A 26,196-nucleotide genomic window follows, 5' to 3' on the forward strand; every position below is an offset into this window, starting at 1 on the left:
TAAAATACTCGCCAGCTCCTATTTCGCAAGTTTTTCAGCAAAACGTGACGTGGGCGTCGCCGGGCCATGTGCTCATTCACGGTTTAGACACCAGCGAACATGGACGAGGAGAGGTTTATATTGGAGGTGGAAAACCACAAAATAATATATGACACGGCACATCCTTTTTATAAGGACTGTAATGTATTGTGAGTTTGATGTTCGCGATTGCTTGTTGTGCCCGTCTCGCTTGCCGTACTGAGCGGCAGCCGGACGCGGAAGACAGAAATAAAGAGTGGACCCGCACTGACCCGACTCTCGTTATTAATATACTTTACAAGGACAACCAAAAAAAGGATGCTGCATGGAATCTCATATCTTTCTGCTTCTCTGTTGAGCAGACTTTCTGTATGTTTGTCGTTGTGAAATGCCACATGATCGCGCGCGCGCGGTCCCGCGAGACACGTTGGGAAGTGGGCGGCGACGGAGCTGCCGGACCGCAGCTGTGCGGAGCCGGTGTGGATTGACAAAAAAATTGACCCGTCCGGAGCACGCAGTCAAGACGCACCGCACCGCAACCGCACCGCAACCGCATCCAGTGAAAACCCGGGGTTAATGAGGTGCTCCCCCTAGCGGCCCACTACTTGTATAGGTGTATCGAGAATCTATTGGGAGACAAAGTATCACGATTTATCGCCATATCGATATATTGTCACACTCATACCCAACAATATACCCGTTGTCTCATTTCATTCAATAGTGTCTCAATATGTCCCTTATGTTGTACAATAGTGTCCCTGATTTGTCTCAAAATGTCCTGTCTCATTATGTCCCCTTGTGTACATTTTGTCCTCTAGTGTCAGATCATGTCCCTTTTTATTTTCAAGAAGAAACAAGTTCTCTCTGTGATAAATGCTATATAAATAACACTTTCTTACTTACTCATTTTCACATTATCTGTAGAGAAGAAAAATGCATTTCTATTATTTCTGTGAAGGAAAAAAAAAAAAGCAAGTGAATGCTGAGGAGGAAAACTTAGTGGAACGAAAACGTTTAAAATCTAGTTGAGTATCAAGGGAAATTAAGCAAATCCCAGAAGGCAAAAAAAACAACGTAGTTTTGTGTAATATTGCTGTCATTTGGAAATTGGATTTTGGTAGGAGGGGAAAAAATTTATCACAGTGATGTCAAGGAGTGCGCCTAAAACAAAAATGGCGGCAGTAAACACCAACAACACTTGACCGTTTTTCACGCTCGGTTTGAACATAGCTCGTGTCATTGCTTGCAGCATACACACACACACACACGCACTCACACACCCTTAGCACCCACAATCATAAAGATGGCACACGCAACGTCAACCTTGCCCGCAGCGATAGGTGACCACACGCATAGGCACACAGTGAGATATCGCATTACATATTTATTTCCAGTTTGCATTTTTGGATTCATGCATTAATGCTGCTTGGGGTGAAAATATTAAGAACGCTGCAGATTTGCAGTCGAGGACCTCTGGCCTCTATATTGCTATAAAACCATGGAACCGACCAAAAGAAAGATGAGTCTCTTCTTTCATCAGGGAAAAAGTGTATTTGTATCCGTTTCCGTTTTGCAGCAATTAGTATTAGAATATAGCTACGTTTCATCATTATTCATATTCCTGGTGAAAACAATGGCAAAAAGAGCTTGTTGCAACATGGCCCTGGCTGATCTCTTATACTCTGCTGCCACCTGCTGGCCGTTTGTTGTAATAACTACAATTGCTTTAAGCATTCTCTTCAGTTCAGAGGCTGCATCAAAGCCTTCTGTATGCTCTAGCATAAAAAAAACAAAACGTATAAATCCGTCTTTGGGACTATGGTAATATTTAAAATCGCACGTATTTATACGTTTTCGGGATTAATCGGTTCTCAGAAAATCCCTTTTCTAAATATCGTTTAAAAAAAAAAGAAAAAAAAAAAAAAAAAAAAAAAAAAAAAGATGCTGTTGAATGAACGTCCGACCGTATTAATCCACTTCAGGATATCTCTCACCTCTGATGGCCTATTTATTTATTTATTTATTTATTTTTATAGCGGCTCAACAGTGCCACCCTTCTGCCCGTCTTTGAATGGAAGAGGCCGTGAAGTGGAAGCGTGTTGCAGCTTTCTTTCCGATGTTGACTGCAGTAAAAACAAAAGTCTGTTAGCTGAATTAGCACGTTAGCGCTGCAGCAGGTTAATTGCCAGCCGGCTTCCATCTGCTGCTGAGTGTGTGTGCGATGCGTGTGTGCGGCAGAAGCTCAACGTGATTTTGCAGACGCAGGCGACGGCCGTCGCGCGTTTGCAATAAAAGGCGACGGCGTATTAAAGTCACATTTAGGTCAGTGACCCCGTGAGGAGAATAACAGCGGCAGCGTATATGTTTCATATTGGAGTCATCATCACAATGGCTGAGCTGGACTCATTAAAAATACATTTATGCACACATGCTGCTTGCTGATGCTTTTTTTTTTTTGTGCGTGCGCATGAATGCTCGTGTTTTTGTTAGGAAACATCACAAAAAAAAGTGCTTCAGTGACAGTTTGGCCTCGTCGCTTGTTTTGTTTAATGGAGAGAAAATGGGAGTGTCCATTATGCACCTTTATGACTTCTTCAGCATTTTGCGCTTTGGAACCGTGACAACGGTGTGTGCGTTTGTTTTTCTACACGTTGATTTAAAAAAATGTGTATCATAAATATTTTAAGAAAGGATGACTAAAAAGAGCAGTGGGCAAACTTTTTGTACTGAAGGCTTTGTGATTGTGGGAGCAACTGAATTTTAACAACATACAGATCCATGTTAAATTGTTTATTTTAATAAAATATAAATGCTAGTGTTTTAAAAGTATTATTTATGAGTAATTTAATTCTAAACCAGCTGATGATGATATATTTGTCACTTTTATTTTGTAGTTGCTATTAGAGAGAGACCAATAATCGATCTGGTCGATATTGGGCATTTTGACGAATATCGGTATCCCCTTTTTTATTTATTTATTTATTTATTTTAAATCTGCCGTCCGATATAAGGTAAATATAGGGTTACGCCATTCATAATTTTCCGGCCGATCCCCAATCTTTTAAAAAGTCTGAGCTGTCGATCCCGATTTTTGCAGCATATACCTTCAGTGTTCCAAACTTGTTGTATTGGAAAACATTGAACAATATCCATCCATCCATTTTCTTGACCGCTTATTCCTCACAAGGGTCGCGGGGGCGCTGGAGCCTATCTCAGCTGGCTCTGGGCAGTAGGTGGGGTACACCCTGGACTGGTTGCCAGCCAATCGCAGCCCAAGCTGGAATCGAACCCTGATCTTCCATGTGCCAGCCATTGAACTCTTTCGGCAAAATAATACAAATGTGTTGTTTTGACTGCACATGAAGTAGTTCTCTCAAAAATGAAAACCCTATGAGTCATCTCAGCAGAAGAAGACAGTGGCTGAGTTTTTCAAACCTCTGAGGAGGGAGATGAGATTGGTGGAGAAAATCGATTTATTTTCAAGGGATCGGCCGATCGCGATCTTCCAAAATTAAGGAAATCAGTAGCCGATAAATCGGTGCACCACTAAGTAAATCTAAAGCGGTCTATCGGACCGTAAATCGGTCTATCTGTAGGTGCTATGTTCCTTGTGATATTGTCAGTTGCTATGTAGTTGTCCTTTAATTGTCACTCTTAGGTTGTTTTTTTTTTTTTTTTTTAATTTAGGTTCTGTTTTGTGACTCTTCTTGTGATATAGGCCTTGATTAATTGTGCATTGCCCTAGCGAGAGTTACTGCTTTTGCCAGCCAGCACGTCGTGGTTCCTTCGCCGAGGTTTCTCTGAACGTTAAAGTTTTTGACCCTTACGCTTCCATGCAAGCTGTTGTTACCCGAGTTTGTGGTTGCTTCCATGCGTCCAATCAAATCCATCCATCCATTCTCTGAAGCGTTTATCCATTCCTCACTATGTTTGCAAGCGTGCTGGACAATATTGGCGGTGACATTCTTGTACTGGGACGTGAGGAACACTTTGTCACGCAAACGTCGAGCGAGCAAAGCAGGAAACGCGTTGAACGCGACAAAAAAGATCAAAGTTGATGAATGGTTGTCCTGTTGTGTGTGTGTTTTTTGTTTTGTTTTGTTTTTTGTTGCGGAGTCGTCGGTCACCTTGGGAACATCAACGCTGTTATTTTCTTCAGCTCGGTCTAATAGAATAGTAGTGCTTCAGGGCCATCTAGTGGCATCTAGGGAACGTTCTAACTTTTATTTTTTTAATGTGTAGAGGGCATCACTTTAGCATCAATTTTGTTATTTACGGCAACCCCATAAATAGTTATGGATTTCTGTATTCTTCTTGTATTCGTCCATGTACGACAAGCTCCTTGTGATTTAATGCCCGAAAGACGAGGTGGGGTCGGAGTGTCAAAATCAAAAATGTCATCTCCGGGCTGTGTTGCAAAAAACTTGATGTATTTCCATGTTTGTCTCTTTTTTTTTTTCTTTTTTTTTTTGGAATACGATAAGGATTTAAACAGGCGAAAGAAGATTGATCGGTCAGGTAATTCCCAAAGTATAAAAACATTGTTCATCCAGCGTGCCTGTCGACTGCTTGATGATGAAATATTGACAGCGCCTCACGGCACGATTGCCCCGAGTAGATGGAAAAGGAGGAGGAGGAGGACATGCACTCGCGGCTGAGCTTCATCACAGAGACAAGACAGTTGAGCTTGGCGCAGAATACCAAAGTTGAAGGAGGTATGTTTTTTCTCTGTGAATCCCCATTGGCCCGGTTGCGATGCTGCGTCTCCATGGCGACCGGCTTCATCTACTACACCTGATCTGCTGCTGCTCTCAGGTGAATCGCTGTGCGCGTGTGAACTTAAGAAACAGCAGAGGAGGAGGAAGAGGCAAGGAGTGAACCAATTAGACCCTCCACCTCCTCGTTACCCTCTTCAAATGTCAGGAGGGAGCTTTTTTTTTGCGGGTAGATGAAGAGGAGGACAGAAGGTGTTGAGACGTGTTAACATTTTCAAATGTCTTCTTTTTGTCACCACCGCCCAACCCAAAAAAACTAAGCAGACCAAGTGAATCTTAAGTGCACCTCCGCTTTAACACAGTTCATTGCTCACGTTATGTTCAGGATATTTAACGCATCTTTTATCTTCATGACTTTTTACCAGAGGTAGAAGTAAGTCTTGAGTCCTTGAACTTAAGTTAAACTCATTTGCTCCCAAAAACGTATAAATACATTCTATTTTAAAAATTGTCCCACAGACGTATTTAAACGTTTTTGCGTTTTTGTTGGGTTTTTTTTCGTTTTTTTTAATGCTAGAGCATACATGAGGCTTTGATGCAGCCTCTCTACTGCAGAGAATAGTTGAAGCAATGGTAGTTACTACAAAAACGGCAGCAATTTGTATTAGAATATAGCTAAGTTTCATCATAATTCATATTCCTGGTGAAAACAATGGCAAAAAGAGCTTGTTGCAACATGGCACTGGCTGATCACATACTATGCTGCCACCTGCTGGCCGTTTTTGTAATAACTACCATTGCTTCAAGCATTGCCTTCAGTTCAGAGGCTTCATCAAAGCCTTCTGTATGCTCTAGCATAAAAAAACCCAACCTAAAAACGTATGTATACATATGTTTTTGGGTTTGAATGAGTTAAAATACTGTGGTATAATCCCTTTACAAAGTGATCATTTGACTTAGTTGGGACTCGACTTGTTTGCTTGATTGAAATTTTGAATATGAAGTCGTAACTTCTGACTTGCCTATAGGAGGCATGTCAAGAGATGCCGCGACTGATTCCAGTTCCTTGCGCTCAGTGTTGGAGTAGCCAAACTACACTAGAAGCAATGAAGAGACGCACCAGCACGTTTTTTGCCATTTTAATATTGTTTTCCATAGAGCAGAGAAAATGACTATATTGTTGTTTGTGTGCGTTGCTCCAAGGAGCAGTTCCTTGAAGGTTTCTGATGTGTGAAAGGTGAACCACTTGACGCCGATTCGACCTTGGCGGAGGGCTGCATGGTGGCTTGTCATATGTGAGACAGCAGGGGGTGCTGCCCAAGTCAAGTCCACATGACGACGATCAGGCGAGGAAGACTCGGAAGGTGCGTTGCAACTTGTTCGAAAGTTGAGGGGGGTACGAAAAAAAACAAAAACATTTGAGCATTTATTCTAATTCCTTCAAGGCCGGGTACTAGTATGCTCTTTGTCCTAACTAGTAAGAATAATATAATATTCTTATTTAATTACATATTTTTATAATAACATTACATAAATAATTATTTATAATAATTATAAATATATAAAATATAAATAATATATACTATATTATATACAAATATATATAAAAAATATAATTAATACAATTTTTTTCACTATTGTATGGCATTACTGCACACCAGTAGTACAACTTTGGCACACTATTAAGGAGAACTACAATGTGCACTAGTTGACTGTAAAACTAGTGCAGTTTTGCCTCAGTAGTATCGTATAGTTGTCCTAGTGAGGATGAGCAGACTAGTACATGCTGTATCTCAAGATGGATATCAAGGATGTTGATAAATAATTGAACATGTATTCAGTATCCTTGAGCAGGACACTACTAGTGCGTGACCCGTGCCTACTTGTTGACCCTAGTAGTGCTCCTACAGTCAAGACAATTGTTCTACTAGTGCACTAAATTTTTATTTGAGCATTTATTCAGTATTCAATACAAATGTGTGGTCCTAGTAGGCTTGCTAATGCAGCACAGTAGTTTACTAATAAGTTTTAACTGCATACTAGTAGGTCAAGAGTGGCACTAGTAGCTGAAAGAACATTACTCGTTGTTCAACTAGTGTGCAGAAATGTCATATAGTTAGTTGTTCCACTAGTGCACCAAAAAATGAAGTGCTGAGAGTGTACTAGTACATGTAGATGGATGTCAAATAAATGCTGAAATGTGTTGAGCAGCACTTAAAGGTACAGCGCGTCTTTTATTCCGTGTTGCATATTTTCAGAACCAACACTCGCAAGCCGACAAAACGAAGCGCTGGAAAACAGTAAAACGTCGTCACAGTGCTCCAATAAATAAGTTAACTTATTAAATATATTTCCTTCCAGCAGAGTTCAAGTCGAGAGGTTACGCGAGCCGTCGGCGCCGCCGCCATCTTCCTGTTGCATGCTGGGAAGCCGTCAGCTTCAGCCCGCCGTTCTCACACCGAAAGAGTCGGAGGCGACGAGGCAGGCGCGGGGGATTCGGGGAGGGTCCGGTCAGGGTGGCGCAGGATGTGCAGAACTGGGCGGTAGGGGGCGGAGCTTCTGTTTGCTGGGGGCTCGGCTAGTGGGTTCTGCTCTTCCGGGTCGGGGGGGCAAAGTACCTGTGGCTAGAAAAAAATAACCGCATACAACTTTTAAAAAATAAGAACTCAATTATAGACAGATACATTGATGATGTCACAACCGGCTTTTCTGATTGGCTAATTATCAAGAACGTTATTTTCTGCAACTTTTTCCCTGTATCTTTTTTTTTCTTAAAAAAAAAAAAAAAAAAAAAAAAGTCTTCCTCAAATTACGTTTTTTGTTTTTTTGTTTCACAGCGTATTAGAACTAGTGCTGTTAAAGCATTAACTAATTAATTATTCCCCAAAAATATTGCATTCATCATGTATTAATGCATTTTAATAGCACTATTAATTTTGACCACAGATTATCCTTCATCATGATAGCAGATGGTTAGGTTAAAGGTAGCATAGGTTGTAAGTGAGCAATAAACATAACTACATGCATTTAATAAATGTTTAAATAAATGTTTGCATATGATATTCAGAATTTGTTCATGTCAAAACATTGGGGTAATTTTTTCTTTCCCACTTTAAATGATGTGATGTGATTAAAGTAATTATCTGATTAGGAAAAAGAGGGTGAGCGTGTGCAGTGAATCAACAAACATTAAACAAATGTCTAAAGAATTAACAGGTGCTCGTCAAATTTGGCGGGCAAAAATTGTTGATTTAAAAAAAAAAAGAGCCTTTTTAATTAAGCGATTAATCAAAATTCTAAAATGTGATTAATCTGATTATAAAATGTAATCCTTTGACAGCTCTAATTAGAACCTTTTTGTTGTAATTTGTCATTTTCTTCCAATTACAACTTTATTCTTTGAAGTTTTGTAGGTTTTTATGACTTGAAAGTGAATGATAACTGTTTTTCCCCCAATCTAACTTTAGCACCCACCATCAACATGTCAAGTTGAGCGTCCCCAATGGAAAGCCCAGCAGAACTATCTCTGGTCTACACTGACACCTGGCCGACATATGAGGTACTGCACTCGCCTACCTTCACTGCTGCTAGCTCGACGCTCATAAATAATGCATGACGCTATATTGTGGGTGTGTGTGTGTGTGTATATATGAGGTGGTAGGGGGTCAGAGAGGAAATGTAAAGTTACGAGAGGGTGACGGTCAAAGGAAGTGTCCCCGTGCACGCTCGTTTTTTTGGGTTTTTTTTTTGTGCCCTCCACTGACAAATGTCAACTCTTGAGAATCATTCAGGCATTATCTACTCACAAATCACTATAACAGCGGAAACTCAGTTTTTGCATGCCCTAGTTTTCGTGGGAATCGGTTTTCGGTGACTTTTATCGGCTAAATAATGTTCCGGTTTATCAGCTTTGTAAAACGGATTGAAAAGATGGCAAGACATACTCCGCCATACACAACACTCAGGCAACAATCGTGTCCAAGGTCAGACCTTCAAAATAATAGTTTAATAAAGTTTGACCACACTTTGTTTGGCTCCACAGTAACTTATCAAACAAGCACAAAACGTTTTTTATGACTGCTAAATACAGCTGTTGTTATGTCGGTGTATTTTAATCTTGAAAGGTCTGTTTTGTTTTGGGGGGTTTTTGACAGAATGTTCGCTGCCCGATTAACATACACCATTTACAGTCTTCAATCGAGGTCAAAGTGAAGTTAAAATGTTCATTTACCCAATAAATTATGCCAGTTACATGTATTTCACGCTGTTATTGCAATATTTCTCCTGAAAATGTTTTTTTTTGCTATTTTTGAATATTTGGAACAGACTAATTGTATTTACACGATTACTTGAAATACTTGTTTGGACTTCAAATAATTTGGTCTTTCTGACTAAACAGTAGGGATGTAACGATATCCAAACATCACAATATGGTATGGTATGGTACGGTATGGTAATTATCACGATATTGTGAGGAGGTTGACGATACAAATAAAAAAATGAGCTCATACTAAAAAAAACACACACAATAAGGGGTGGGTAACCTCTGGCTACCTGGCACAATATGATGCGATACAAGGCTCACGATAATGATTATCTCATGATATGACGACACCGCGATTATCGATATATTGCTCAGGTAAAAAAAAATCCACGATAATCTGCAATAAAACTATTAATTATTATTATTATTATTAATAATAATAAATATCCATCCATCCATTTTCTTGACCGTTTCTGGAGCCTGTCTCAGCTGGGTTTGGGCAGTCGGCGGGGTACACCCTGGACTGGTTGCCAGCCAATCGCAGGGCAAATTTCAATAAATAATCATAATAAATATCAATAATCATAATAAAAAAAAATAATAATAATTAAAAAATAAATAATTTAAAATAATAACAATAATAATAATAATAATTAAGAGTGTTAAAAAATCCATTCGACAATATATCGCGATACTACAGCATGCAATCGATTCAATAGGCAGCCGAATCGATTTTTTTTTATGGAAAAATATTCAACAAAACGTCTAACTTTCACACCTTAAGCATGGAAGAATGTTATATTAATGGAACATTAAGCCTTAATATTTTATTTCAATGTTGTTTAAACATGAAAAATGTTACAACCGGTTTGTTAAATACAGTGACTCACAGTTATAAGACTGTAGATTCAGATCAATAAATAATACATTTTCATACAAATCTTACAGTGTACATGTGCAAGTTTACTGAATGGTATTTTCTAAATTTGAGTAAAAAAATCGCAACAATCGACTTGTAAATTCATATCGGGATTAATCGGTATCGAATCGTCAGGTACTAGGCAATTCACACCCCTAATTAATAATAATAATAATAATAATAATAATAATAAAACTAAGCTGATGAGTCGTCTTAACCTGAAGTCTTGCGTCCATTTCCCCGCCACTCTTATGAGGCACTCCCCCTAGCGGCCTGCCAAGTAATTGCTCAATAAGTCATCAACAATGGAGCCGTTCTAGTGGCTGTATGTCAGGAGACAAAGTATCACAATTTATCGCGATATCGATATCATCACACTTCTACACACAATGTTTTTATACAATACAGCAATGAAAAATATACAAATATTATTTTTATATAAAAATGATATAAAAAAATATATAAATATAATTATATATTGAATCCCCCTTCATCTGACCATTTGCGTGGATTTGAAACATAGAAGCGCCAAAACGTGCCTTGGGAAAATGAAACGGCACTAAAAATAAAAAAATAGCCACTAGAGGGTGCTAAAACTGCACAAATGGAAATCAACCCAACTTTTTGAACAGATGTGCTGCTTTTAATATTCGTGACATGACGACGACGATATATTGTGGGAGTTTTAATATCGCAGTGTCGCCATATTGCTGTTATCGTTACATCCCGAATAAATGAATCATGAAAACCAAAGTTCCACTCCATAAGGAAATTTTACATCGTCCACTATATAAAAATCAATGCAAAGTGATGCGGGAGTAGTGAACGATTCCGAAAGCAGAGAGTCGTTTTCTACTCACAAATCAGTATAACGGGATGTTTTTTATATAGTGTGTACGGTCTACTACAGGGAGGGGTGCGATGTTGTTGTGCGGAGGAGTTTGCAAACCGTACCAGGGCGTGTCGCTGAAGTACAGCACGAGTGTTTCCACTCCTGATGGAGGCCGAGGTGAAGGTGAGGAAGCACAACACACAGAGAGAAAGAGGACAGAGCAAGGCGTTAGCGCCCCCTAAAGGTTAGAGAATGTGACAGAAGATGAGAGATGCGGACTGAGATGGCAGCAAGCAACAAACGTGGCCGAGACCCCTTTTTTTTTTTTTTTTTGTCTTCATCTTGGCTAATGTGGGCGCATTAATAAATGAAATTAACCTTCTTCAGCTCATTCATATTTCACAAGTTTAATATTCTAGCAGCTCCGTGCCGACGGAGACGCCGTTTTTTAGCTCCACTTTTAAATGTTTTAAGCTGCTGCAAAAAAAATCCCACCACAGATGTTTTCATCCCTTTCAATCTTTATTTATTTTTTGGCCTTGGGACTTGTTGAGCAATTTGCGTCTTTATTAAGGGTACATATAAACATGTATTTACCTTTTTAATGTCTTGTATACAAATACAATGACACCTTGACATTTTAATAGTTTCTGTATCCAATTCGTTAAAGCTGCCTGGATCAAATTCATTTTCCGCTTTAAAATGAAGTTTAGGTATCATCGCTGTCGTTGGCTTTTTGCCCACACATGAACAATTTTGTCCAATTTAGATATCACAGTGAGGCTAATTTACATAATAAACACCCACACAGGCTCTCAGCCAGTGATAATTTTGTCGATGAAAAATGTGTCATAATTTGTCAGGAAAAATTTTTTTTATAAATAAAATAAACATTTTTAGTTTTTTATAATAAAAAATAAAAATAAATCCATAAATAAATAAATAAATTCATTGAAACTACAACTACAGCTTAAATTGACTGATAATTTTATCAATGACTAAAATGAAAATGAAAACAATACAGTGACGAAAATTCACACAATCCAATCAGGAGGAGTGAAACGTGGGTTGGAGAAAAGAACCACTCGCAAACTGTTCAATGTTCGCGACACTTTATTTCATGTAATTTTATTTAATTAATGTATTTAATTGTATTTATTTCATTGTGCAGCTGTAATATTAATCTCAACAATTATGCACTTTTATTTAATTTAAATAATTTATTTAATTTTATTTTTCATTGTGCAGCTGTGAGATTAATCCCAACCAATTGCGCACTTTTTTTATTTAGGTGAAAACTAAGTTTTATATTATTGTCAGTTCAACATGTTTCATTGAAACAATAAAAGACAGTTGTATTAAATGTCTTGCGTGTTAAACTACAGTTACAAATAGGTGTTATCATTTTCTATGTAAAAGTTGAAAATGTATGCTGAAGGAAAATATTGACTAATCTGTCAATTTAGTCGACGAAAATTGCTCTTTATTTCGACTAAAATTGCATTAAAACTAAACTACAACCGGATGGCTAAATTATGACTAAAACCAATTAATTTTAGTAAAGACTAAAACTAAATAAAAAATTGTCAAAATTAATACTGGTCTCAGCTGATTATATATTTTACCAACGCTTGCCACAGACGTATTAAGACACATGGGAAGGAACTGCTTGGAATAATGGGAAAGAGTTAATTATGTCAAGTTAAAAGGCAGGTATGATGAGGTGAAGGGGGGCGGGGCTTGCATTCCGGGAGGGTGTTGCACTCACTTTTTCGAGCGAGGTGGGAGGGGATGCTGGGTTTGGGCCTCCCCCCGTAAGGTCTGGAGCGTTGGTACTGCCAGGGCGGAGAGAGGAAGGCGGAGGGAGGGAAAGCCTGAGGGAGGGTGGGAAAAACATAGGTGGGTCAGTTGGGGGAGGGGGGAGTCGTGATCAATACAACAGGAAACAGTGTCCAAATTTTGCAACCAGGCTGCACAGAAACACTGACAAACAAACAACAGTGAGTGATAGTCAGGGAGATAAGATGGATTTTTTTTTTCCCTTCGCCATGCTTCTCCATCAAAATGGTAACTTATGTGAAACCAGTTTCTGGTGAAAAAAAAAAAAAGAAAAGAAAAAAAAAAAAAAAAAAGTTGGAGACCCCCGGGATGTTACTATGTATTTGTGTGCACGCCTACCGTATGCTCCCTCCAAGGCGTCTGCGAGGCGACGCTCTCGCCCACTGGGTCCACCGCGCTCGTCTGCGTGTGTCGCTCCATCTTTTCAGCCTTGTCTGATGGGCAGCGACACCTGCTGGTTGCTGGGGTAACAGCCTGAACACAAAAAAATCCAGATTCGACTTAGTGCAGCTTCTAATGCGATACATAACTACATGTTTAAAGATATATATATATATATATATATATATACACAGTGATACCTCGGCTCACGAACTTAATTGGTTCCCAGAGAGTGTGTGTAAGCCGAAAAGTTCTTCTTCCGAACATTTATTTCCCATAAGAAACCATTAAAATGAGAATAATCCGTTCCCAGGTCCCTATAAAACATAATTTTCTACTAAATAAGCCTTAAAACTACACAAAAATATACCTTATTTTATGTATAATAAATGTGCTATTGTATTGTAATTAAAGAAATGAATTGTACTGTATAATAGTCGTTTTATTTTACTTTGTGATGGTAGTTCTTAAGGATAGTAGCAATGGTAGACTTACTTCATTCGTGAGCATTTCACCGCGTAGAGTGTTTATGGAACGGTTGTCGCTCATTCGCACTTTCGTGCTCACCAGAGCGGAGGCGTGTCCCTTGGTGAACAAGGAAATGGAGCACTTTAGCGAGTCAACAAAAAGTGAGCACCGCCAACTACTTTCACCTCTTTCCTGGGACTAAACAGCCGTGGCACGATTTTCTCCATTTTTGAGGTACGTGATGGCACTTTCGCTTTTTTTTAGTGGCGCGAACTCCATTGACTACAATGCAAACGCGCCGCCGAATCGCCGTCCCTCGCTGGTAAGCATTAGGCTTAACACTAGCCTGTGGTGGGGTCTTTTTCGGTCCCATAATAGCAAAAGTACACTCAAAATGTCTTATCAAACACAAACCGCGTCCGCACTAAAAGAAAGGGGGTGACGAACTGGGACGCCGTGAGCGTGCGTCAGCTTCTCGTGGCCGCCACCGTGGTGATGTTCGACCCTGTGGTTTGGTTCGTCCGCCGAAAAGTAGTTCGTCAGCAGAGACTAAATTCTCCCGAATTTAATGTTCGTGAGGCGAAAAGTTCGTGAGCTAAAGCGTTCGTCATCCGAGGTATCACTGTGTGTGTATATATATATATGTGTATAAATATATATATATATATATATATATATTTATTTATTTATTTTTCCGGCCGATCACTGGTCTTTTAAAAAGTCTTACTTGCTGATCTCGATTTGTGCCGATCAAATAAGCAGCCACCTTCAGTGTTCCAATTTGTTTTATTGAAAAACGTTGAACAATATCTGTGAAATAATGCAAATGGTTTGTTTTAACTGCACATTAAGTATTTCTCGCAAACGAAAATAAAAGCCTATTCAATTATCTCAGCAGAAGAGGATACTTTTTCAGGCAAATGAGATCGGTGGAAAAGATCAGTTTATTTTTAAGGGATCAGGCCAATCACCGATCCACCAAAATTAAGGAAAATCGGGGCCAATAAATCGGCAACAAGCTGAGCTGTGATTGGTTACCTGAACCCTTGTGATGTCATTTTCAGTCGACAGCAAGTTGCAAAATGTGTTTTTAAAGGTACTAATTGTACATGAAAAATAATGAAAATATCAAATTTATTATAGGCAAAACACTAAACTACTCAGTGTGAAGAAGACACCAGTTTTAATATTGTTTCAGTGATGGTAAAAAAAAATAAAAAAAATTCTCTTTGAAAAAAAGTTTTAAGTTTTATCGTTGATTATCATGGATTTATTACCTTACCAAAATATCGACAATTGTATCATCATATCATGAGGTAATCGTTATCGTGAGCCTTACATTGCATATCATATCGTGAGGTTCCCACCCCTATTTTGCACAATTATCTTCATTCAAACATGAAGACTGTATTTAAAAACGTTTGAATTCACTTCAACAAATTCCTTTTATGTTCTGTTTTTTTAATTTTTTTATTTTTTATTTTATTTCAACCCCCCCCCCCCCCCCCCCCCCACACACACACACACACACACACACACACACACACACACACAAAGGATAAATAAAAAATCAGCCAGCCTTCTGACCTCTGAGGTCAAATAAAGCTAAACTGACCAGCTGGAGTGTGAGTTGCGAGATGATCTGGTCTTTGCTTCTCAGATCCTCTTTGAGCTTCTGCACCTCCTGCAGGAGAGCGTTCACCTGCACAAGACACAAGACACGTTTCAGTCCAAAAAGTTTGACTGGGCGCTTCTGCCACACAACAAACAAATGTCTGACGTTTTTTGCAAAAGTCACTGATGTGCATCGCGCGTGCCGACCTGTGATTGGTCGCCCTCTTCGGGACTGACTGTGTCGGTGGTCAGCGTGTCGTCGTCTGTGTCATCGTCCTAAACAAGTTGGATGCAAGAGATTAAACCAGTCATTCACCAATGCGAGAAAACCTCAAAATCGTTAAAGCATTACTTTGGTGCCATCGAGGGAAAAAACAAACCAAAATATTTTGCACAGATGGTGCGTACACTCGTGCTCTCACCTGCAGCAAAAACCTTCGGAGGAGTTCCAGCTGTGACCGGAGGGCGGCAAAGTCCTCAGCCAGGTCCTCCATGTCCGCACCGGGAGTCCTGAGGGAGCGGAGTCGGTTTTAGTTTTGTAAACATAAAATGTAGTTTCAGTTAGTTTACGTTTTTATTTGATTTCGTCAACTAACGATAATTATAGTGAAAATGTCCTTTGTTTTAGTTTTTGGTAATTAATTAAATACATGAGCCTTTGGGGATGATTTTAAATGTGATTTTTACGTATATTTATTTCAATATTAACCGGAATAAAGACGTTTGAAAGTTGAAAGTGTGACACACAGAAGTAATGTCATCTAGCAGCAGCTAATAGAAAAGCACCTAGGTAAGAAATGTTATTTTTTCATTTTACCATGGTGTTTATTAAATATTGCGCACAAGTAATACACATGTAAAACAAAACTACTACTGAAACAAACTAAAACTAAGCATTTTTTAAACAAACAGAACCCTAAAACGTAATTCAAACTAACTAAATTTAAAAAACAAAACTCAAAAGGAAATAAAAAAACTAACAAAAAAGAAAATAAAAACTATAATAACCTTTTTTTTTTCTTCAATCAGAGACACTGCTTCTAAGTAATATTAGTAATTTTAGTTTGTACATTGCACGCTGTGTATTTGAAACAAGCTAGCTTAATGCTAACAAATAATGGAAAACTCCATAGACAGGCTAATAAATAGCAACAACTACTACATCAGGAGCAGCACAATCTATTGAATTGAAGCAAACAAGTTTTTTTTTTTTTTTTGTTTTTTTTTTCACATTAGCCCCTCCACGTTTCTGTGACCATTCAAAAATCAAACTCCATCGTCTTTTTGTTTTTGTTTTTTTTAATTAACAGTAATAATCGTCAAAGCGTCACCTTTGAGGAGAGAGATCCAGAGAGAGGTCTGCATCCACGCCGGTGTCGTCCCGTTCGTCGTAGCATCCCGCCTCCCTAATGGATGTCACAACGTAGGAGTCTCTTGTTAGCACGGAAACCAGAATGGAGCCTCACTCACTCAATCGGAGAGGGAAAAAAAAGTAACCAACCTGTCGTCACTGTGGACGTCGTGCGTCCCCCAGCAGAGCTGCCGCCTCCTCCACTCAGCCATGTGGGACGTCCCATCTCCATCTGCTGGGTGAGCAACACTCGCTAATATTCATATTTTGAAGGAACGACACCCAATCAGACACTCTCTTATTAGGCAAACGCTTTTGTGATGTTAGCGCACCCGTGTGGAGTGAAATGTCGTCAGGAAAATCTCCGTCGAGCATGAGGTCGTCGTCGTCCAAATCACAAGAGTCCACATTCGTCACGGCGTCCTGATGGGGTAAATAAAAAACATACAAACAAACAAATCAGAAGATTTTTGCATATTTGGTTGTATCGATCCAGGGGTATTTTTATTTATTTATTTATTTTTATAAAACGGACACATAGACCAAGTCATTTGAAGATAAATACATTGTTCAAATATGTACGTAAAGTAATATGTTCCAACTAGAGAATGCAATTTTTGGCGAAATTGCGTGTGAAGGCTGGAAAAGAATGAAAAACTGTGGAATGATTTGGAATGATATTGAATGGCATGGGATGATGCAGAATGACCTGGAAAGAGCTGAACAATTGAAAGTTTGAACGGTGTGAATCTGTGAAAAATTGAAGAAATTAGAGCAGAAAAACAAAAATGGGGTAAGTTTGAAGGATCAGGTACATAATGGACTTAAATTCATCCCTGAAGTGAAATGAAAGAGTTGAATGTTTTGAATGTCATATTAAAATGCTGTAAATTAGTAGATTGTAAATTAGCTTTGCAGTATCTTAGCATTAACTTAACATTAGCATACTAACGTAGCATTAGTATACTAACTTAACGTTAACATGTTAAGCTAACTTAACGTTAGCATTAACATGCAAAGCTAACTTAGTATTAGTATACTAAGATAGCATTAGCATTAATATTACCATGCTAAGTTAATTTAGGATTAGCATGCTAAGATAGCTTAACATTAACGTGTTAAACTAATTTAGCATTGGCATGTTAAGATAGCATTAGCATGCTAACTAGGTATTAGCATTGGCATGATAATTCTCATGTTAAGTTAGCAGTAGCATGCTAATGCTACTGCTAGCTTAACATGCTAATGAAATATGCTAATGCTAACTTGAATTTAAGATTTTACTACTAATGCTAGTTAGCATGCTAATGCTAGCTTAGCATGCTAACAATCACTAACACTAACAAATGGTGAAATTTAAGATAAAAGATGAAATAAATAGGATAAGCATCATTCTTACGTTTGAATTATATTCATAATATCACTAGTTACCATATTTAATAAGCATACATAATACATTATAAATGTATATTTCAAAGTGGTTTTGACCTATATTTTTCATTATATTAGCTATTTAGAAAATATTGTTAAAACATTAATTGCTTAAGTGTTTAATTTTGTTTAATAAAGTTATTTTAAAAAATAACTAACTATACATGTAAAATGATTTCACACATTCTTTACATAATTTAAAATAACTTTTAAGAGAAGTATTCTTAAATATATATGTGAAACAGATTTTCTTTTTAAGCTAAATTAATACCAAAAGTGACATTTAACATTAGCATCTTACACTGCTGTTGACATCCGAGTCGAAGCTGCCAACGTGCCGAGTGAGCTCACAGCCCACAGAGGCTGGTGAGACAGCGCCCCCCAGTGGCTCCAGTCCCTCCTCGTCCCACATGTAGATGCCCCCCGAACCGCAGCTGTCGGAAGGGGACAGGTCCAGGGACGAGCCGCCCTGGTAGTCCCAAAAACAAAAAAACACACCGTTAAAAAAAAGAAATGCATGTGATTGATGAAAAATCTGATCTGATGTGCACCTGCTCGTGATAGTCGGACAAACTGGACTTTCTGGGATGGGAGAATCTGGTCAGGTGGTTTGGTCCGTCATCGTCTATCAAACAAGATAGATGACTTAGAATCAAGATTAAGAGACACAGAAAAGACAGACGAGTCTGGACCAGGACAGACAGACAGAAAAATATACTATACAAAAGTATTGATTTAAGATAAAGAATCCAAAACTGACCGGCGAGCGTCCCTTGAGTCCAGTCCAAAGTGTTATCCAGGAAGTGGAGTTCCGTCGTCACGGTTACGCCGTTCCCCACTACCCGGCGCTCACAGTAGCCGGCGCTCGACCGGTCCAGGCCAGAGTCATCTTCTTCGTTCTTGGTGAGGAGGGCGCCCGCGCCTCCATTTCCTAGGAGACAACAAGGCCCGTGAGGAGTTGCGGCGGGGGTGTTGGTTGGGTACCGTTACGCCCAATTCACACTGACTGCGGAACGGATGCGTTGTGTTTCCCGTACGGACACCGCAATAATAGAAAGCATGCAAGTCTGCGTGTTAATTCACACCATCTGGAACCGATGCGGAAGCGTTCTATTTTTTATTTTTTTTTGATGCCACATGCGGATTTCCATGAAGCTGAAGTAATGACACGAGCCGGACAGGAAATCGGGCGTCTCGCATCAAGGTAAATCCGGTATATATTTCAAAATAAAACAGTTTGCGAACTCCTTTCTTTAGGGGTGGGAAGCTAGCTAACTACATAGCATGACATGAGTCTGACATTTAAGACAAAAAATTTAAACACAAAACATACTTAACCCATAGTAGAAGAGCCGTGGTGGAAGTCCCAGAAATAATGTCCAAAAAAACATCAATGACACAACAGGCAAGTGTGGCTATTGTTTACAAAATAGGACTCTCTATATACACGGTCGTTATCGCGTGAATTCAACTCTCCAACGTGGGCCCCCGTCATCTTGTGGTCTGGCGGGTGCAGAATTCCAGACACGCGTGAATTGCAATCCATGCGGATGCCGTACGGAAAACGCACCGTGTCCGTTCCGCAGTCAGTGTGAATCGGGGCGTTTAGACCGACGATGCGACGGGGTCCTCACCCAGGTCATCAAAGCCGTCCATGTACTCCTGACTGGCACGGTTGTGGTCCACGGATGAGCCGGAGGACAGGGACATGTCCTCCGGAGTCTCCCCTGGGACAGAAGGTTCTCCCTTGCATGCCGAGGCCTCGACGGTGCGCTCTGGAAAACGGCACAATTCGCATTATCGACTCTTTAAATTATTGTTTACAGTTGTTGAAATATCTGATCTCACCTGGACTGCTTCCTGTGGAGGACGGCGTCTTTGCTGAGGGTTTACTTCTCGTGTGGCTCACTTCCACCAGAACGGTCCGGGCCTGCTTGGTGAGTGACGGCCGCGAGAGCTTATAGCTAACGCTGTTAGCTTTGAGTCCCGGAAGCGGGGACTTCTTCGCCTCGCCCGGACCCTCGAGGGACCCGACTTGGACACATGAAGTACTGGACTGTTTCTGAGTGAGGGACGGTGCAGAGACCGAAGCAGCGGGGGTTTTGGAGGACGTTCGGCGCTGGACTGCCAGGCTACGCGAGCGGAACCAGTCGCCTTTAGCGAGGCGTGTGGGCGGCGCCGATCCGAGATTGCTGGTGGATTGTGAGCGGGCAGCTGGCGGAAAAGAACCACATCCGGACCCGGGGCTCGACCTCAAAGGGGAACCCGAGTGAGTGGACCACTGAGGCGGTCGCAGTTTGGATCCAGGAAGACCATTTTGGTTCTGCTTGGGCCCGGTCAGCCTCGATTTGGAAACGGGAAGTCTGTGTTTAGAGACAGGAAGTCCAGTTTTAGGGACAGGAAGTCCAGTTTTAGGGACAGGAAGTCCAGTTTTAGGGACAGGAAGTCCAGTTTTAGGGACAGGAAGTGCGTTTTTAGGGACAGGAAGTGGCTTGTCTAATGTCTTTGGGTGCAGAGCATCCCGGCGGGCAGCATCGTTGCGATCGTCTTGTCCGCCTCCCTCCGTCATTTCGCCATCTTTCCTCCATTTTGCAGATAGTTGAGCGGGCGTGCGGATGGTCCCGATCCGTCTTGCCGAGGGCAACGGTCCATTGGCGGTGCCGTTGCCCACCACCGCGGGTCCGGGGTGGTGGTAGAAGCCGTTGGAGAGGCGGGTGGTGGGGAAGGCGTGCGAAGCAGCGGCGGTGGGAGTCGGGCTCGAGCTTTTGGACCACGAGCCAAATTTGGGCAACCTGGACACCGGAGTGGGCATGGCGGGGCCGGACATCAGACGACGACAACGGAATTCAGGAAGACGAGGAGCTGGGGGCAAAAACAAAAGAGGAGGATAAGATGTCACGCCCTGTTAATTATTCACCACTTCACACCAAGGTGGGTGTGTTGGTTGCTCGCATGCAAGCTTTTGCCGGCATGCAATGAAGCGTCACTTCCAACCTGCTATATATATATATATATATATATATATATATATATATATATATATATATATATACACACATATGTGCCCTTTGAAAAGGTATCTTATATATATATATATATATATATATATATATATAAAAAAGAGAGAGGACTGCTTTTTTTTTTTGCAATATAGTTAACCCCTCCCTCTCGCTTTAAACACACTTTTTATGTAGTCGAGTCGCACCTTGTCTTAAATGGTTTTATTTTGAGCCATTAGATGCCGCACGTGTGCCAACGGTTCTCAACTTGAATGAGGAAAAACCCGCGACAGAGTGAAACTGTCCGTCTTCAATAGACAATCTCAAAGGGCGCATTCTGATTGGCTGTCGCCTTTTGTGTAAACACAGACGAGTAATAAAAGGGCCGTCGGTGTTAACCGTGTAACCGGCACACCCTGTAACGAGCACGCGCACACACATGTGGCCCGAGGCAGGGGCGAGGCCAAGCAAGACACCGGTTTTGTTCCCCGATGATGTTTCGGATTTCAAATGACGCCTCCCTTTAATTTTTGCTCAAACGAAACTTGAACAAAAGAAAAATGAAAGCACAAAAGACAAGATGGGAGTAACACAAAGTCAATCTTCACCTTGAATGTGAACGTTATCATACGTTTACAGGAGTGTCATAAATAATGAGTTACTATAAACTGTTGCTATTAACGCTTATTTCGGTATGACTAATTGAAAAGTTTACTTGTTTAATTATTATATACTCATTTAAATATGGTTTACTCTTGTTCAGATATTCTCTAAATTTAAATATCATACATATTTGGTCTCATTTAAATATTTAGCATTACTTTGGGTTTAAATATTTACTTTGAATATTCTCATTTAAATATTTATCGTTATTGAAAAAATATTTACTTGAATATTTATGCTTTTAATAATTAGTTTCATATTTATTTATTTACTCAATCTTTATTTAAACAGTATTTACTTTTTCATATATACTTGTATTTAAATATTTCAGTTTTATTTAACATTGGTTAAAATAGTATAATTTACTGATAAGTAGTATTGTTGACTTCTGTCTGTGAAAGCCATTATACAAATGAAGGTTACTACTACGACTACTACTCTTTATTATTTACTCGTTTTAAATATTGAACATTTAAAAATCACTTACTCTTGCTTGAATATTATTTGTTTAAATATTTACCCTTATTTAAACATATGCTGCCCTGCGATTGGCTGGCAACCAGTCCAGGGTGTACCCCGCCTACTGCCCAGAGCCAGCTGAGATAGGCGCCAGCACCCCCCGCGACCCTTGTGAGGAATAAGCGGTTAAGAAAATGGATGGATAAACATATGCTGTTGTTTTAGTATTTACTCTTGTTTAACTTGTATCTAAATGTTATTGACTATTGTTTAAATGTTAACGAAAAATCATCCTGTTGCAGAAATATGATTTACTGGCTCGAATTAATTAAAATCTGAAGTTTACCTGCGCAGGCGCACAAAAGTTTTCAGCACAGCCGACGACAAACTAAAATCCACGCAAACGCAATTTGAACATCGACAAAACAAACAAACCGACATTTAGCAGTAAGCAAGCAGTTAGCTGCTCCGTAAGCAAACATCTGATCCAAAGTGATGATGAGGAGGAGGAAGACGAAGAAGATAAGCAAGGCTTTTATCAAAAGCATCATGAGCTCCCCGGGGAGGAAAAGGAGTCATCTGATAGAAGGTGCGCTTACATAACCGTACCCGCAATCCAACACGTGCGCGTTCGGCCCTGCTCATAATTAAATCCCCCTCCAAAAAACACTACTACTGTATATACTTTTTATTTTCATTTATAAAATGAAGTACAGTGAGTGGTGCCTTGAGATACGACCGACCTGACTTACAAGTGAGATGCGTGACTCAACATTTGACTTGTGAGCAAATACCTGATTCAACACGTAATAGGAAGCACCACAGACAGGCTAACATAAACTAGCATCTCTTTGATGATGTCATAATGCTAAAGGGGGAGGAGCTTCCAGGTCCACATTACCATACCATGACAATCAAAACAGAAAGTAGGCACGCTTACATTTATTGCCCGGTTACCTTGACAACCATTAATTACGCACCTTCGAACCTTTACACGACGTACTGTGTTACCCCCACATCACGATTACGCGAGTTCAAAGGTTTAAGCTGATAAGTGGAGGAAGGTATCGCACATAATGCGATTGGGTGAGCAAATCGAGGGGGCAGGGCCAGTGCGAGGAGATAAGCAAGAGTGTGGGCGAGAGATCGTTTGGTCGCATGGAGTTAAAAACTGAAAGAAAATATCAATGATGTCATCGATGAACGACAAAACGTACTCGATTTTTGTTATTTGCGACACGGCTCGTCTCTTATTCCCCGCAAAAAACAAAAAAAAAAGTTTTATAATTCCCTTTTGATGCTACAAAATGACAGCAAAGCAATACATTGGTATAACTGAACCATTAAAAAATGGCATTGTAGTGGTTTCGGGAGGAGATAATGAGTGAAGAACTCCGAAGTGACGACTCAGCAACTGTCATGGCAACCGGGCACAAGCACAGGACAACTTTGCTCTTGTCCTAGGACGGGGGCGGCGGGCTTGAACCCCGCTAGCAGCATCACTGGTGCAAGAACAAAAGAGCCTCTGTCTGCTGGCAGCGCCGCAGGTCCGAACACCTCGCTTCTGATGGACACGGGACAAACAAAAGGTTCGACGCCATCCAATTCCTGTTTACGTTGGATGAAACCGCTTCTGATCCACAACTTCGCTTGCTTGCATTTCATTGGATTAGATTATTTTAGTGGCACGTCTTATTTTCCAGACAACGCTTTGCCTTTCATGTCCAAGTTACATAAAAATAAATAATGCATCAAGTCAAGATTAACAGAAGAGAATTATTTTTCCTCCCCTTTTCTATTAATTCTTGTATGACTAATATGTTTCGTCACAGTCACATTTTTAAAAGCAGATAAATAAATGATGTAACAGTCTAGGTTGATTCTAAATATGAAAATATGACATTTGGCTGTGGTGAAACATTTCGTATGAATTTGTGTTATCAAATGTTCTGTGTTGTCATTCAGAACTTCTTTGACTTTTTAGCCAATTTTAAGGCAACATCTCTGACATACGACTGGATAGCCGATGGCACATACACACCAGTGGAAGCTATTGAAGTCACAGGGCAGCCATCTTGCTCTATCCACCTTGTGCACAGACAACTGTATCAACTATACACTACGTACAGATGACACATACAGCTCGTAAGCAGTTAGTATAAGGCCGGGGGCGGGGTGGGTTTGTGCTGGGGCGCTCACTATTTTTTTAACAAGTAAAAAATTAAAAATTACAAAAAAAATAAGTGGACGGTATGTGCTGCTTTGAGGACCCCATTTTCCTTTTATCGCTCAGTAGCTTAGACCACACTATTCAATTTGGCAGAGGCATCATTTGTTGAATTACAGGTATAATTCTTGAATTAAAAAAAAAATACAAGTTGCCTCCTGTAAACATTAAACATATAAAATTTATACATGTATTTAAGGCAAGTTGTAAAATGCCTGAAGTATTCTTGTTTATGTTTAACAAATTTAAAACATAAATCATGCTATTTCTACTCAGTACTGTCTCAAATGTTCTCCAGTTTAATGTATCGGATGGTAGGGCGAGAAACGTTTCTTAGGAGGAGCAACATGGCGGCCTCAAAAGTCTTGGCCTATCAGTTATCCAGTCAGAAATAAATATATATATATATATATATATAAGTGGTGTGTATTTACTCAAAGGCAGTTAGCACTGAGTGTCTAAAGGTAGGATACATTGTCTATGAAGATGTAAGGAGCTTAAGGTCATATATAATTTATTAAGTCATTATATATATATATATATATATATATATATATATATATATATATATGTATATGTCAGTGGTAACATCCCTTGCATGTGTTATGTTATTTGGATTGCTTTGAGAACGCTTTTGTTATTTAAGGACCATGTCAGTACTCTATTGACTTTTATTTCAATTTAAGGCAACAGTTGTGCACATGCCGGTCGAGCCAGGTTCTAACTTCTAATACAATGCAAACATGGCTTAAGCCATGTGTTGGATTGTGTCTTTAAATTAAACCATCATTTAATGTAAACAAAAGTGGGTGTTGCCAAACACAGAACTCTGTTGACTTGTTTTGGCCAGTGCTTTCGAATGAATGCGGTTCTGATCCAGACATCACTTGCTTTTGTTTATTTACAATGAGATTTTTCTTCAACATAAAAACCATGTCAACATTGCCACGAGGAATGTTGTGTTTCGTGTGGTTTCTAATTCAGAACTCCCAGCGACTTTTCGGCCTGTTTATGGGCCCATCTGTCATCACGTCGAAATGAAAACCGCTTCTGATCCAAAACATGCTGTGGATTATGTTTTGAATGACACACTCGGCTCCGAAGTGGCTTGTATTGTCAAACGATGCTTGGCTTGAGCGCTCCCCATTCAGAACTCCGTTGACTTTTTGAGCCAAGTTAAAGGTTCGAAACCTCTCATACGTCACATGTACCGTATGATCTCGTGCTACATGTCAGCCGGCATGTATTTCAGTCATCATACATGTACAGTATGTAAGGGGGGAAGTGAGCGTGTGTGTGAGACAGACGGTTGAGGATTGCTCACCTGTGGTCGCCAGGCAGCATCGGGCGTGAAAATGCGGAAATGGCGGCGCGGAGGACGACGGGATCCTCTCTTCTTGCTTCCAGGCCGGGAGCGACGCGACGAAGGCAGCGGCGGCGGCGTCGGCGGGTGAGCGTACGACGCCTGACGTCTGCTCCGTAGCGACTCGAGGACGAAGAAGCAGGTGCAGGTGAGTTCGCAGACGGAGCCTGACCGGTTTTCATTTCAAGGAGGCCTGACGTCACATCGCCGCCGAGATGCTTGCTGCTGAATCATCCGTACACGTTCACGCGCACGCTCGCTACTTGTGCGCATGTCCGCTGAACATCTGATGGTGACGTCAGCCCAGCAGATAGAATGCCTGGCTTGCTACGCCGGAAGTAGCTACATTTCACATTAAAAGTCAGAACGCGAACGGGAAGTGGAACGAGTATGATGGGTTTTTTTTTCCTAAATAATGATAATTCATGTAATTTATAGGGAGCTTTTCAACAGAACTCACACTTTACAGTTTAGAATAAGTAAACACAAATTCCGAGTCCGCAAAAAGGGTCAGACCAGGCTCGTTTGCTACTACTGTTCTTTACCAATAAATATTTTTTTTCTTTAGTGAATTATGTTTACGCTAGCGCTTCAGAAGGGGGTGATACTTTATATACACTTTTGTATGACATCCAAATGTGTTGTCAGAATGG

At 40.1% G+C, this 26,196-nt stretch overlaps 1 protein-coding gene and 1 long non-coding RNA gene across 9 annotated transcripts; one reads left to right on the forward strand and one right to left on the reverse strand.

Annotated features, from left to right (window-relative positions):
- The first annotated feature begins 2,001 nt into the window (after window positions 1–2,001).
- LOC144004741 (uncharacterized) lies at window positions 2,002–23,587 on the forward strand. Of its 2 annotated transcripts, none has more exons than XR_013279440.1 (5): window positions 2,002–6,097; window positions 8,201–8,292; window positions 16,361–16,640; window positions 16,707–16,832; window positions 23,418–23,587. It is a non-coding gene; the product is annotated as an uncharacterized LOC144004741 (long non-coding RNA). The 2 variants fall into 2 exon arrangements; XR_013279439.1 differs by having other exon boundaries at window positions 16,729–16,832.
- Window positions 5,857–25,831, reverse strand: LOC144004739 (uncharacterized). 7 transcript variants are annotated; one of them, XM_077502217.1, is made up of 17 exons: window positions 25,505–25,831; window positions 19,681–20,694; window positions 19,467–19,607; window positions 18,593–18,763; window positions 18,384–18,457; window positions 18,134–18,301; window positions 16,734–16,824; window positions 16,552–16,636; window positions 16,382–16,456; window positions 15,473–15,560; window positions 15,258–15,326; window positions 15,052–15,138; window positions 13,464–13,553; window positions 12,927–13,061; window positions 12,517–12,622; window positions 10,871–10,910; window positions 7,168–7,357 (listed from the first exon to the last, which is right to left on the reverse strand). In XM_077502217.1, exons 2-17 carry the CDS (start codon window positions 20,657–20,659, stop codon window positions 7,312–7,314), a joined length of 2,445 nt encoding a protein of 814 aa, XP_077358343.1. In that variant the 5' UTR covers window positions 20,660–20,694; window positions 25,505–25,831; the 3' UTR covers window positions 7,168–7,311. The 7 variants fall into 7 exon arrangements, with proteins under 7 accessions (XP_077358342.1, XP_077358345.1, XP_077358340.1 ...); XM_077502216.1 differs by lacking the exon at window positions 10,871–10,910 and having other exon boundaries at window positions 5,857–7,357; window positions 16,552–16,633; XM_077502219.1 differs by lacking the exon at window positions 12,517–12,622 and having other exon boundaries at window positions 5,857–7,357.
- Window positions 25,832–26,196: the final 365 nt, after the last annotated feature.

The sequence above is a fragment of the Festucalex cinctus genome, chromosome 17 (genome assembly GCF_051991245.1).
Source record: "Festucalex cinctus isolate MCC-2025b chromosome 17, RoL_Fcin_1.0, whole genome shotgun sequence".
Classification (NCBI taxonomy): domain Eukaryota; kingdom Metazoa; phylum Chordata; class Actinopteri; order Syngnathiformes; family Syngnathidae; genus Festucalex; species Festucalex cinctus.

Excerpts from the sequence above, each read along its gene's own strand:
- LOC144004739 (XM_077502214.1), bottom strand. The coding sequence starts at position 20,659 with ATGTCCGGCCCCGCCATGCCCACTCCGGTGTCCAGGTTGCCCAAATTT. Across the intron at positions 16,457-16,551 it reads GACGTCCACAGTGACGACAG|GGAGGCGGGATGCTACGACG; the intron begins GTTGGTTACTTT and ends GACATCCATTAG. Across the intron at positions 15,139-15,257 it reads AAGAGGGCGACCAATCACAG|GTGAACGCTCTCCTGCAGGA; the intron begins GTCGGCACGCGC and ends TGTCTTGTGCAG.